This window comes from Dromaius novaehollandiae, chromosome 1 (genome assembly GCF_036370855.1).
Source record: "Dromaius novaehollandiae isolate bDroNov1 chromosome 1, bDroNov1.hap1, whole genome shotgun sequence".
Classification (NCBI taxonomy): Eukaryota; Metazoa; Chordata; class Aves; order Casuariiformes; family Dromaiidae; genus Dromaius; species Dromaius novaehollandiae.
This window is the reverse complement of record NC_088098.1, coordinates 56,013,770-56,029,033: the sequence shown is the minus strand read 5'-3', so window position 1 is coordinate 56,029,033 and position 15,264 is coordinate 56,013,770. Positions and strand designations below refer to the sequence as shown.

At 38.4% G+C, this 15,264-nt stretch overlaps 1 protein-coding gene across 4 annotated transcripts in view; it reads right to left on the bottom strand.

Moving 5' to 3' along the window:
* The window catches only part of LARGE1 (LARGE xylosyl- and glucuronyltransferase 1), a 287,833-nt gene that overhangs the window by 50,267 nt on the left and 222,302 nt on the right, over positions 1-15,264 (bottom strand). For 3 of the 4 annotated variants that reach the window (XM_064513273.1, XM_064513280.1, XM_064513297.1), the window contains 3 exons: positions 7,980-8,009; positions 4,419-4,531; positions 2,835-2,960 (listed from right to left, as the gene is read on the bottom strand). In XM_064513273.1, coding sequence (XP_064369343.1) covers positions 2,835-2,960; positions 4,419-4,531; positions 7,980-8,009 — 269 coding nt within the window. The remainder of the gene's footprint in view (positions 1-2,834; positions 2,961-4,418; positions 4,532-7,979; positions 8,010-15,264) is intronic. The other variant, XM_026117942.2, reaches the window with a different exon arrangement.

Below are 15,264 nucleotides of genomic sequence, written 5' to 3'. Positions count from 1 at the left end.
CAGTACAAACTTCACAATCCATCTTTCTCCCCCTCTTCCCCTGGAGGGTTCTCCTACTTAATTTTTCATTCCAGTCTTACCATGAAATACAGGATGTGCCAAATACATTGTGTCATACCATTTATATTAAATGCCATGGAAACTGACTAACTTGGGTGATTTTAAGAAGTATATTTTCAAACTCGAGCTAACTACATCTGCTGCTTATTTGTAACGATCGCACACCAGAACAGCCTAGTTCCTTTTTAAGAATTAAAAATTTGCTAATTCTCATAATGGATTTTCACAAATTTGAAATTTCTCATTAGAACACAAAAATGCACAACCCAGTTAAACAGTGCTGCCTGAGGGCCAGCTCTTTAACTGATGAATATGGGCAGAGCTTCACTGAAATCAGCAGGGCTTATTTTCACTAGATAAAGCTCTGCCTCTCTTTCTAAACAAAGAATTATGGCCTCAATTCAACAGAATACTTAGGGGATATTCCTAATATTAGTGGTGTGATGAAATCCAGTGCAGCTGAAGAAATCGCTTGCTTGTCTGCACCCCTTGCTGAGTTAGGTAACTCATTCCAGGGAGCCTGTGGAGGATATTCTGCATCTTATATTTCACTGCCTGTACTGTAATGAAATTGACAGTGTGATACAGTATGAAGTAGTAAGCAACCAAGCCTAAGTCATACTTGTAAACATAAAATTCTTAATTGACAATGAAAATAGGATTCCATTTGTATTTAAGCTACTTATATTAAATGCTTACATGTAGGGTTACCTATGTGTTAGGGGTCCCACAGCTGATGGGCATTAGTAAATATAGCTATTGGACTCTAGAGAGAGTGATCTGACCAGTTAGTCATTAGATGGCTACTCTGGGATGGATGAGTTGAACCGCTTTCCAGCACCATTGATGCTACTGACTGGGAGCATGATTCAATTGCCAAAATAGAGATGTGCAGCAACATTTAAGGCACCTTAGGGAAACCTGCCTGCCTATAAGCTGCCATGCCAAAAGGGTATGGGTCTCCTGCAGGTCTGTGTTTCATCTGCTAGCTCCATACAAATGTATCAGACAGCCTAAGTGACTTGAACTGTGTATAGGTAACTGAACCAAGCCCTAGATCCCCAATGATTAGCTTCAATATCTTGTTCTCATTTAAGTACCGGTGTCTTAATTTGGCACTGAACCCCACTGTGACTGTCTCTGCTGATTATACAAATTAACATAAGCTCCTAATTCACAGAAAAATGCTGTGATATCTCCTAGGTAAGAGGTGTATTTTTCTAAAATTCACCTTTCAGAAAACATTTTCGCTGCTACTAAAATCTCCTTTCTTTTGTTTCAGGCCTGGCAATTGCTCTCATACATGATTCTTAACATGAGCACAGAAGAACTAAAATCTCTACCAGCATCTTATTACAGGGCATGACCATGATGCTCTAAATCCCTACATTGATCCTGCCCTACAAATATCTATTTAAAAATGTTTATTGATATACTTATTTAATTTAAAAAGCTGTCTTCAGTAGACCATGCCTGAACTGTTAGTTGAAAAAAATACTTCATGAAATTCAATACTGGCCAGCTTTGATAGGTCAGTTAACCTACGTGGTATATCTTCTGTTGCTTGGAAGGTGAAGCTTTTGGAACTGGTGTGTCCAGGGTGATTATTTTTATTTACTCATGATGAACACTTCTGCCATTACTCTACAAGTGTTACAAGGAAAATTTTGATAAGATATAAGAGTGTAGTCAAACACTGGAACAGGGGCCCAGGGAGGCTGTATAATCTCAATCTTTGGAGATATTGAAAACTCAATCAGACAAAGCCCGGAGCAACCGGATCTAAGTTGGTCCTGCTTTGAAAGGAAGTTGGATTAGATGGTCTCCCAAGATCCCTTGCAACCTATATCATTCTATGATTCTGTGGTTTTATTAAACTCATTTGCCAGAATAGCCTAAAAGTATAAACAAAATATATTCATTCTTTTGAAATTGTACACCAAAAATGATGTAATATTTACTGTGTTCTGATGCTGAAAGTCTCTCCTGATGGAGTCTACTGCTGTTTAGCCGAGCAGGCTTATTCTACACCCGGAAGTTTAACCAGCTTCCAATCCTGAATACTCTGCATGCCACAACTGAGTCTGGCTTTTCAAAATGACCACAGCACAATTAATGTTAATGCACCCATATCTGTTCAAATATATTCTATTTAACAAGAGTGAAATGTATGCTATTGAACTGATACCATAGCTTCATTTTATTAAATTAATAGGTTTCTGTTCGGCATTTTTTTTCCAGGGCAAGTCCCAGTAAAAAATAAAAGTGGTAGTATGGCTGGGTGAAGTGCATGCAATGGCTAAGTAAGAAATGTGCAGGATCTTTAAATTTTGGCTTAATGTATTTCTAGCTAGAGTCAGCCCAGCCCTCTTTGTGAAATTAAACAATGCTGACTAGAGAATTTCAAATAGGTCCAGTACAAAAAAAGCTTTGTATTCTTTGGCACAAAATAGCTAAGAACTGGGAGAGCAATAGGAAATGTAGCTGAAGAGTAAGGTGAAGTGGCACAGAAGAGGTGGGCATGAAACATGAGAAGGTGAAGCACTTGTCTCACACCTTGCCTAACTCTAAATAGCAGGATTTATCTTTCACTTTTCTGTCTGTCAAAATGCACAAAAACAAAGTAATATTTGTGTCCTCCACGTTGGTATCCTTACAAACTATATATGTGATAGTTTTCTTCCTGTTTAAGGGACTTTATCTTTCTGTCACAGTAGAATCTTGCATTTTCTGTCCCAAAGGATACCACCCATCCAACCTTCTGCAAAGCATACCTTCAGATCAGACACATCTCTGTAGCACTGCTCAGAACGGGTGTGATCAGACAGCTGCACATTCCAGAAACATGGAAGCTGATAGACAAGGAAGGGATTTTGTTTGATAACTGCATTGAAGATATCCTAGTGGACAAGAACAGAGAAATGATTGGGTACATTGGTTTCACAGAGAGGTGATCTCAGATTCTCTGAACTGACTGTCCTACCCTCTCACAGGGGAAAGAGCAAACTGAAAACCTTGCTTCAAAATGTTTCCATGAAAGGTGTTACCACTCTAAGGGGTGACGTGGATCTGAACCAGAGGAACAGGCTCTCTTGACATACAGAGCTGATGAAATCCAGCATAGTTTTCAAAATGTATATCTTGTACCGCTGGCAAGAAACATGGCTCCTCTTCTAGCCGTCAGGGAGAATAATATGCAGTAGATCACAAAATACCTGCTGTTAGTAAGCACAGCATCACTTCTCAGTAAAGGAGATGAAAGCAATCCCAGCAGTTGAGCTGCTTCAATATGAATACCATGTGGGATTTCAGCTAGAATTTTATTGTTGCAACAAGTATTCTAAGTATTTCAGGGAAGGGACACATAAGACAGATCTGCAGAACAGCTTACACCATAAGCACCATAATATGTTCTGCCTTTATGCAGATTTCCAGTTGGAGAAATAAGATACAAGAATGGTTTTGTGGTTAAGGCAGCAGGATGAAACAAGCAACCTTAGTCCAATCTGCGGAATTCGGCCCCATGCAGGTATCCAGTCACTAAGGACTGGATCTAAAACACATTGGAGTTGCAAGAAGCCTTTTCATGAGTTTGGATCAGACTGCAAGGGTACTGTACACAGATGTGTACAGTAAGCTCCATGCTTGCTTAACAATGGCTGGTCATGAACTGGATGTTGGCTCAGAAGCTATGGAAATATCTAAGTATGATGCTGTACTTGAGCTAATATACTCAAGCTGCTGTGCAAGACTCTGTGGTTCAGGCCCAGTACTATATTAACAGGGCTTCTGGATTAAAAATGGATAGCTGGTAGGAAGCACAAAGAGAGTACATATGCATTTCTCTCTACAGACACACTATTTCTTCGCTCAGCCTGTTTTCCATCTGTGGCAGGGAGACAGCAGCACTTTTTCTTCATAGGGGTATTGTGGTAAGGAGTACATTAAAGACTGGGTGGACTCCTCTGCCACAGACAGCAAAGAAATATCTAGAGACTCTTAGAATTGAAATCAGCCTCAACAAAAACAGTAGGAAAGACGCAGTGTATTTGGACTTCTAAAGACCAGAGGGTTTTATGTTAAAGAAAGAAGGAATGAAAATTAAAGCTTTAAAACCTCAGCTGTCTATCTTATGAAACATCTACAGAGGAGGTAGAAATGCCAGCACAGTAAGAGAAATCTCATGAGTAAATTTCCATTCCTATCTTCCACATTTTCCCCAGAACAGTGATGCAACAAATGATGACTGCAGGTACAATATTTCTTCCCTTCATCCATCCCTCACCCTCTTTCTTTTTCCTATCTTCCTCAATCCAAGGAGCAGTGATTATGCCACTGCTCCACAATGTCTTACTCACCTGGTCAGCCAGTGAGGTGGAGAGCATGCTCATTAACTCCCGCTCTGCTGTAAGTCTCCACATCTGCTCCCATTTCATCTTCCGTAACTTATCCAAAAGCAGCAGGATAACCCCTAAAAGAAAACACAGCGCAGAGAACAAGAGAAGCTGTGATGTCACACGCCAGTCAAGGCCCTTCCCATCTATGTGCTGACTTACAGCAGTGAAAGCAAGGACAAGAACTAAGACCGAGCAGTGGACACCATAGCTCTTACTTTATGCTAGCGTAGGATTTTGATTGAAACTAGAATAAATATTTCAACGACCCTTCAGTTCACATATACTAATGAGTCTAAATAAACAGCAAGGAGAAAATTTGTATCATGGGAACACAACAAAGAACTGGAGCCTCATTGTGGTAGGGGCTGTATAATCCCCAAAACCTGATAGTCTCAACAAAAACAAGGTAAGAAAGCAGCTCCAGAACATCCTGGAACTAGGAGAGGCATAAAGCCGAGAATAGTTAGAAGGGAAACCTGCATGCAGCACTCTAAAGACCTTGGGTTTCACTATACTGCTAAGAAAAAGTTTTCTGGAATCCTTGAGGCTGCAGGAGAAATGGAGAGTCAGCAGACAGATAAATGCCAGCTTACACAGACTTATGAGAAGGACAAAGTAGTCAAAGAGCAATAAAAGTAGCAAGAAGGGGAGTAGAGGAAGAACTGAAGAACAGAGTAAGAGAAGGACATTGTATTTCTAGCAGTTTCCTTAACTGATAAAGCCTGATTTCATTAAGATGTAATTAGCATGTGGATTAATCCTGACAAAATAAACCAATATAGGTGATTCACATAATAGAGGTCAACTCTATGCTAGTTTTATCATTCCAAAGAGAATTAGACAATATCCTACCAGAAAGAGAGAATGAACCTCCTGTCACTCAGAAGTGACCCTCACCGCTCTCTGTTCTGAGAAGTGATAGGCTCTGAGAGGGAATTCTGACAAATCACTGCCTACCAGGGATAAGGTAAGGACAAACCTGATTTGTGATGATGGAGCTGGTAGTATGGGTCCATTTCTGCCATCTCCACACTGAGATGTCTGCTTTTTGCAAAATCCCACTGTTTCAATGAATTTATACCTAAACAGTAATCAAGACTACGCTGACATAATGAGAATTTTGTCACTCATGTAAAACATTTTACTCAATGTAAATGTAGGTGGGGTGAAATCTGGCCCTTAATATTTATTCTAACTGGATAGGATGAGACTGCAGACCTTATTCAACCTAATAAGAAGTTAATCATCTAATACATCTTATTGGAATCCCTGAAGCTTTTCTGAATAACAGATCATCACAATAAACAATGCTGTTTACCACATTGTTGACAGTGTCTGTCACTATAGCAGTAAGTGTTAACAGAACAGGATCCTCAGAAAAGAAAGTTACACCCGAAGGAGGAAAACAGATAGCTCAACATGCATTGTTATTCCTTGCCTGTTTTGTGTTTGGACAGAATCCCTTGTGTGGAGGAAGGGAAAACAACAGAAGCAATGAAGCTGGACAGAAGTATCAGCAAAACCTTTCCTACAGTGTCTCACAAAATTTTAGTTGAAAAATTAATTCCAAAGGACTTAGATAAGAGCACTGTCATGGGAAATGTATGCTAGCTGAAGGACCATAAACAAAGAGTACTGATAAACAGCAGCATAGCAGGTTGACAGGAGGTACCTGGCAGGATCAGTGAGAGGTGCTGTGTTGTTTCACATCTTCATTAGTAGAAGAGGGAGTAAACAGAATAGTAATGACATCTGCAAGTGACATTAAACCAGAGGTTGTGTAACAAAAAATTCTGACAACTGTAGAGAATTGTAACAGCTATCCAGAGGAATATTAAAAGCCAAAAAGCAGGCAATGAGAAAAGCTGCCCAAGGAGGTCTAAGATGGTAAAACTAAAAGTCATGAGAAGAAGAAAGGAAACGTAGTCTGAATATTTAGGAAAAATTTTCATAAATCCTTTGTGGTGAAATAACATAAGAATGGCAGATAAAATGTCCTTTGTCATAAGCCTTTAAAAAATGGACTACACAAAGATTAGCAAATGAAGATGGACCAATCCAGCATGGGTGGGGAGCGAACAAATGAGATTTTAGATCACTTCTACCTTCAGTTTCTATGACGTGGCAAATTCCTTTCTAATAAAACCTTAAACTGCCATGAATAAAAAGAAAACCTCTTCTGGCAGTGAATTTTTGTCCTATATTAGTTCTGTTTTCTATTTCTGCCCATCTGGTTCCCAAGGATGCTGGAACCTTTACTGGAGGGATCCCCTTTCATCTTCAGTCAACCTTTCTGCTTCCAGCTGTTGTATTGGAAAGGGACATATTGTCATAACATGCTGTAATGTGTTTCTGCCAGTACATTTGTCTTTTATCCAGCATACGTAAAGCCTATCTTTAGTGGAGTGTGTGGTGTGCTTGCATTAGTTTCTGAGAGAGCCATAGTGCATTGTCTGAAATTCTAGATCAATGTGAAGCAGATTCCTTCCACTGCAGGAATAAATCAGGTGTGATAACCTCCTCTCTGGCAGTGGCTTATTTCCAGTTGCAAGAACTGTCAGCTTTATTTCAACAGTGTGATATAACTGAGAACATTCTTTATTAAGAAAAATAAAGAATAACTGCCAGATTCAGTTAACTCTAGTGTAATAGTTTTTATACTTTATAGACAATAAAATATTTTTCTCAATAAGTCTTCTTTAAGCCTCCAATATGAGGAGGAAAAAGGGGAATTGTTTTTATATATGTAGTATTCTCCAGTTTTTTGTCTTCTACTCTTATGCTAGCAGCAGATTATGGCATCATAGTTAAAAAGATTATGATTTCCTGAGGGGCTATCATGGTAGCAGCTGAGAGTAAAAGAGACAGAGGGTGTAGAAAACTGGAATATATGCAAGAAAGGATGTATTGAATTATGATGAACAGTGGCTATTGAAAATATTTGAAGTTTTAAGTGTTCTATTGTCAAGGTTAGCTTAGATATGTTTCTATTTAAATTCAACTAAAGGTCTGAGTTTAACACCTTGATGCAATTTCTGTTCACATTCTCACACTGTGGAATTCTAACTGACTGCTGCTGAAAAAGAAATATGGGAGAATATTTGTAACAGGTTTAAACATTTACTCATTAGTATCAGTGAGAATAAGAGATTTGTACTGAGAGGAGAATTTAATACTATCACCTAATTAATGTTACTTAATAAAAAAGAAAAGCAAAAGCATGTGTGTTGCAAACTTTGAAATTATTCATGCAAAGGAAAAAGTACTTTTTATCAGAATAGAGCACTTACTTAGTTTTACATTTATATTGTTCTCTTACCAAATCAAACATAATAAATGCTGCAGTTTTCCTGAACTAACCTGAACTAACTCCAGTCTGCATAATTAGTGTGCAGGCAAAATGCCTGGAATCAGGAAAGGGAAATATTTGCCCCAGGAGCCCCTTCCTCAGAGTCAAATTGACGAAATCTCAGACTAAATTCAAGATGACATACAGATGAACATAAGGGGAAAGGGACTTACCCTCAGCTGCTGTGCTGGGGGAAGAAGAGACTGGAGAAAAAAAAATCAAAGCAATCGTTTATGAACATCTGGTCCCAGGCAGTGGGACTGCTCATCGTTTGATGAGAGCAGCATTTTCCTTCCCTAACTTACCTGAGGGAAACAAAAGGGAAAATTTGGCAGGAAATAGGAAGAAAAAACTGGGAATCTCAATGTCTCATGGATATTAAACGAATAGCCATAGAACACCCTATTTTCTTGAGCTTGAGGAACTGGTTCAGGCATATACAATGATGAAAGTATCTTGAGGGACTTTTGAAAAAGAACTCTGTCTAGGGAGGATTTTTCTTTATGTGGTTCAGTATCCTCTGTATGCCTCTTCCTTCATGCTTTATTGCTAAAGATGTGGATCATGTAGTCTAGTTTTACCTGAATGTCATTTTCTCCCTCCCCTTGATGAGACTTTGCTTGAACTACCAAATTTGACAGATTCTATGTTGCTAAAACAAACAAACAAAGAAGGAGTTTCTCCAAAAACACAATTTCAGGGGACAAAAAAAGAGGGGAATTTGTTGAATAGATTAAACAAAACAGGGCAAATATTTTGCATAAAAAATTTTTCCTGAAACATTTTGTTTTGGAAATACTGCAATTCTTTGTTTGGCACATTTTAAAAACCAACGTAATCTAAAATCATATTTCTCACTTCAAACATGATATAAATTAAAAAGCCTGTTGAAAAGGGTTACATGACTAGAAAAGAAAAATAAATGTTTCATTCTGGGTCTAATAAAATTTTGGAATCACCTGAATTTTTTCTCTTCTTTCCATTTTTGATTCAACCAAATTTTTTACTCTCCAATGTTTTGATTATGGAATGGTTTCAGTAAATATTTCAAAGCATCTCAGCAAAACAGTCTGTCTTTTTTTTTTCTTGTTGTTAATTGCTCCAGAACAAAATATTTCATGTGATTTTTCACAATAGTAAATTGAAAGTTTTCAGCAAAATCAGCAATTTTTCTTGGAATGTTATCAAGCAGCCCCACTTCTCACTTCTGGAACACAGACTATGGCTTTTACTGAAATTCACAGAGGAATACATAGTACTGTAGGAAGTAATAAACAGCATTTTCAGAAAGAACGGAGTCACTTACAGACATTACAGTGAAACTGGACAAGCTTTCAAACTCAATGTATTAGAGTGGCCATTTTAAGGTGGCTGAAAAGAAAACTTGGCAGTGTGGGGGAAACAAGGTATAGCTACTAAGAAAGTATTACCTGTTAGCACTACCCTGCTCCTTACTTTCAGGTGGTACAGGATGCTTTGGTGAGCTGCTTAGGCAATGCCATATTATGTGAGCAGCATCTCAGAGTCAGTCCTTGTTAGGTTGTTATACAGTTCTTCTCACAACTGTGCCTAAACAGTGAACCATCTAGACAGCAAGTAGATTTCATTGCAGCATTTGAGAAAGGTAGGCAGGACACACTTTGGTAATATATTATAAAGCAATAGTGAGTTTAAAAAAAAATCAGTGGGATTTTACAGTACCTAACAAGCATACCAGAGACTATACACCAAACTACTGAGTCTTATATGCTGTAAGGAATAATGTTAAGCAGGACTGACATTATGGAGATTTAATACAATAAATAACTTTGACCCAGAGATTTAAGGTAGTACAAACAACAGTAAGCTAAGATGTTTTTTGAAACAGATTTGGCACCAAAAAGTTTAGCTCAATTTTAGAAGCTATGGAAGGAGCTTGTAGTCCTGCTATCCCAGGAGAAGTACCATGATACAGAGTTACCACTAACTGCATAGTGACCCAGCAAATACTTCTGCATGTTCTTCTAATTCCAACTTACTATATCTGAAATCAGTAGAAGTGACTATAGTGCATAATGCTAGGAATGTGGCTATGCCTTTGCAGGATCAGAGCCCAAATTTTGTTAAAGACTGAATTTGGAATCCACTGGGCCACACCAGGAACTGTGATTTATGTCCAAAAAGCATATGATGCAGATATACAACACACATTTAAGTAGGCTGCTGAGCAGGAAATCATGTGCACACAAAAAATTCATGTGCATATATGCTTATTGTGATTCTTTTCACTGACTGTAGCCTCTGTGCTTCATCCGCCATACCAAGAACAAACAGAAAATCAACACCTGTTATGAATTAAAAAAAATGGGAATAGAGCTGAAATTCTACAAGTCACATATTTCTGCCCAAATAGCCATCACAACAGTGAATGCCCCCATTGCACACATTTCTAAGTCTTCCATTTTAAGTCTTTGTGTGGATGCAAATCACTGAATGACAATAACTGCATAAGATAGAAATAATGATTTATTTTACTTGATTTACAGACCATCTAACTGCTGCTCGTAATTTGACTAGCTGTAACATTAGTATAATAAAACCATAACTTATGTCTATAGCTTTTAATATGGAATGACCAGAGGATGGGCATTCTAACATAATTTTGTGTTATCCTGATACATTATTTAACTGTGCATTTACATGCACCAGCCTTATTCTCCAAAACAGACTTTCACAATGTAAAATATCTAATGAAAATATGCAGTGATGCATGTTGTGTTAATTTAGAATAAACAACAACTCTACATTTGAACTTTTCTCTCAGAAAACAAAACAAGGCAAAGAAAGTGTTTTAAAATGGAAAGTGGGTGTCCTTCTGGGCATGGTGACAGAATGCAAGAGCCCTCATGTTCTCAGTGCGTGTATTGAAAGTGAACTTGTGATAGAGTGCATTTTGAAATTTATTGCAGCTACTTTCTTGGGAGCGTAGTTCCTCTTGGAGCTTTATAAACATTTTATTTATGCCTCCTGATGACTGTTCAGTGAAATAAAACACTTTCGCTTTTTTGTTCTCTTCTTCCAAAGTATGTAATTTCTCCTTATGCAGAGTTTAGATCCTGGGTATACTACAGCATGATTCTAACTTCTTACACAGCTGTTGACTGCAGCTCAGAATTTCCTGAATTTCTAAATTTTTTTTTACTCTACTCTTCTTGAGTATTTTTAAAAAGATACATATGTTTTTGTAAATTTATCTTCTTTTTAACTACTGTTATATCTGCGGGAATTTCTCCAGCTTTCTTAAAGCTCTAAGGCCTGCTAGAGAAAAAGTTCCTTGAGTCAGGTGTCTGAAAGGTCTACAGGGGAAGAGCCATGACCCAGAATACTTTCAGGAAGTCTATGGATGAAAATCTCTGCTACACAAAAACTGCTCTGGCAAGTAATGTCCTCCCTTCCTATCCTCCAGAGTCCTGTGAAAAGAGGTTACAATTCTATGGCAAAGAAAAAACTTCTCCAGGCCTGGAGGAACTGGCCATCTCTTACACAGAATGTAAGTGGTGCAAAACAACAGACCTTCTCTTCCCAAACTGCTGAGGAATTTTTCCTAAACCCTATAATGGAAAAAGCAACAAAGCTGGCAAAAGGACAAATATTAGCAAAATCAAAAAGGGAAGATAGATCTTTTCCCACCCGCTCTGACCACTTTGGGCCTCAAGGAAGACAATAAGGACAGTAACCTTTGCTGGATTCCTGTGTTTGTTGCTGTTTCCTGAACCTCATGCAAGGAGTTGCAGGAGATGAAAACCATCTGTGGAGAAGCTCTTTACATGGGTTTTTAAAAGCTTCTCAGTTTCCCTGTAGCCTTTGCACTTCATGTCCCTTGTGAGCATATAAGGCACAGACATTACAATATAAAGGCAGTGGAAAGCAACAGCTGTAGGGATTTCTCAGTTGGTCAACTAAAGAGATGGCTTCCAACAGAAATACCAAGAAGCAAATCAGTAAATTCTGTTAAAATTTTAAAGAATGGGAAAGTTTTTGCTCAGGAAAATCCAGAAGTGGTAAACCTTAGTTAAAACATTATGGCTTCAGAACAGCAAAGGGAGAGAGGAGGGAGGTTTCCGTTTCTGTATGCTGCAGCACAAGGACAATGGTCAATCTAAATGGAGCATGAGAGAGCTGTCCCAAAGATGCAAAAGTCTCACATCACTGCCATGTAGCAGAATTAGTGTGTATCTCTGTATATGGCTGGGAGTCATGATGGACACGACTACAAAGAAGGTCAGGTACCTATCTGATCAAGCACTTTGAAATGTGAAATTTAAAAAAAAGTTGCTTTGGGGAAAAGTGGAAAATTTCTAGAAAGTTTTAAAGGACTTTCCTTCTCTCCAATAGAAAAAATGCAGTAAGCTCTGACACTGCAGATTACCTGTGATTTGATTTGCTTGTTTGTTTAGGTGACTTCAGATGAGAAAAAAAATAAAGTCTCAGAGAGATTTTTAAGTGATAAATCCCAAAAGGACAATTCTTAGCTCTTGCAAAACAGTGGCCATAGGATTTTTCAAAACCAATTTGTGCTTGAACTAGAGCATAACTTTTAGAAAAACATTCAGTCTTGATTTAAAAATTTCCAATAATGGGTAATATATCACAAATTTCGGTAAGTTATTTCAATGCATAATTCTCTAGAGGAAAGATACATCCCTTATTTCTAATTCAAACATGTCTTTGAACTTGCAGCCATTTGATCTTGTCAAACCTTTGCTAAATTGGCAAGCCCTCTATTAACAATAGTTAAGTAACAATTTTTCTAATATTTTCTTTTAATTTTGTTAATTTATAGGTACCCTTCTTGATGTATGAGGATTAGACCTGGACAAGTGGCTAAATGTACATTTTTAAAAGTATCCACTCCAAGAAGTGATCCCTAGCACCTACGTCAAGCAGTATGGAATGGTTGTACACACGCTGTTCAGGGCCTAGCTCCTTCTTGAGTAAGCTGACCACATCCATACTATATAGTACCTGTCTCTGAGGACGTGAGTTGTGCTCCTTTGGGTCTTAGACATAAGAATTATTTTATGTTTGTGTTTGTCAGTGTCTGATATAATGTGAAAGCCATGCTAGAGTTTATTAGATTGGAGATTTTGTTTCATGAAGCTGAGAGTCTCTGTTGCATGACCCGGAAAATGCCTTAAGAGCATGTGGCAGTGTTGAAGGACGAGAAAGAGGAACTAAACACAATGTAGTCCCATCCATACTACCTTCAAGAAACTTTCCTTGGAGTGAACAACTGCTAATATACACCCAATATTTTTTTGGAGGGAGCTATGTTGCTCCCTGAGACCGACACGGTGCCAACTAACTTCTGTGCACTGTAGACGATCAGGGAGCCAAGACTGAAGAGCAAACTAGGAAGCTAAGTTACCTGACAGTGTAGACATACCCAGTATGTCAGGAGTAAAAAATAACTGTGCCCAATTAAAAAAACAAAAACAAAACCCAACAACTATTTCCTGTACTCGTACTCGTACATTGTACCCAATGATTAGATGAAGAGTTTTGGCTACTGTATTAAACCTGGAGCTTATGTTCAGGTGATCCATCTTGGATTGATTCTCATTCCTCTATTCTTTGTTTCTGAGCGTATGATTTTAGATGTCAATGAATCAAAACACAGAAGTGAGAGTGAGCATTACAATCCTACATCAAGCCAGAGTAACCGGACTTTGGCTGGCTATCCCGAAGAGGAACTAAAGAATAGTATAGACTGTACAGATTCACTATACAGGAGGGCCAGTCATGGAAGTTATTCTTTCCTGTGCAGGTGTATCTGGAAACAAGGATCACATAGCAAACTTGCTTCCATAGATAAAAAGTGAAGCAGTTTGCTGAAATTCTCTGAACATTTGCCCTGGTGAAAGCAAGTACCCCTCCCAAAACTAACTTCTCTTGCACTGTCTACAAAAGAATCACTCACCTTTAAATGAAAAAAAAAGGTCTATTTCTTGACCCTCAGCTGCTGTAAATTAGCCTAGGTCCATTTAAGTCAACAGTCAGGCCTTTATATTAGATCTGGACTTATCCATGATATTGTTTTTTTCTTCCTCAGTGGGCAGTACAAAGTGAAATTTAATGAGGAACATTGCTTTAAATTATGGTTTTTTTGTTTTTGATCCTCTCAAAAACATCATATTTAACAGGGGTTGATATGTCAATATTTTACAAGGTTTTTACCTTGGACTATGTGAAGAAGAGAAATGCACACTGCACAGGTGGCAATTAACTTGACTGGCTTCTAATATTAGAAAAGTCATCCACAAGGCTAATTGTAGGGATGGGCACAAGAAGTAAGAACCAGTCACAGTTTTTCCTGGCCAGGTCCTCAGTGAAGGTCCTAGCAGCAGAGGAGGAAACATGGGTCATGGGCTGAACAGCCTCTCAGGTATTTCTTTACGGTTAGACAACAAAGGGGCTTGGGGTTTTGTGTTCAAAAGCAACCATACAACATTTTTATTTTTTCACTTAATGAACAATTTATAGGGTGGATTAGATTTGGGAAAATAGAAAGTCCTAAGAAATTCATTAGGAGAAGGAAAGCAACAGCACAGAATGAACAAGCCTTAAAGATTAACTAGGGCTTTTTTTAAAAAAGAAAACATGATGTACTTTAATGTAATGGTTTCACTAAAGGTCAGTTCAATCCTTCCTTCACAACCATTTCTTTTCTAATAACAAAACAGAAATACAGGGTTGAGTTTGTATACGGATAAAATGTGTGTAGAGCTTTTTAGCATGCTTATAGCCAACTGGTGAGGTATGAGTTGGATAGGTGGACTATAAGGTGAGTGGAAAATTGGCTGGACTGCCAGGGCCTAAGGATTATGATCAGCAATAAAAAATCCAGATGGTGGCCAGTTACAAGTGGTATTCCACAGGAGCTGATACTGGAGCATTTTGACATCTTTTTTTATGACCTGGAGATGAGATAGCATGCACCCTCAGCAATTTCACAGATCACAGAAATTGGGAAAAGTGATCAATACCCTGGGGACAGGGCTGCTACCCCTAGGGAGCTTGACAAGCTGGACAAGCGGGTTAACAGAAATCTCTTAAAGTTCAACAAAAGCAAATTCAAAGTCCTGCATGCACCTAATCCTACATGGAATAGCTCCACGCAACAGGGCTGGCTGAGAGTTAACATGGTTGAAAGAAGCTTTGCAGGAAAAGAGCTAGGGATCTTGGAGAACAGCAAATTGAACATGAGCCAGCAGCATGCCCTTGGCCTAAGAAGGCCAACCGCATCCTGAGCTGTATTAGCAAGAATGTAGTCAGCAGATCAAGGGAAGTGACTACTCCTGCTATATAGCACTTGTAAGACCACATCTGTAGTACTGTTTTGGATTCCTCAGTCAAAAAAAGATATCGACATGCTGGAGTGAATCCAGCAGAGAGCCAACAAAATAGTCAGGGGGCTAA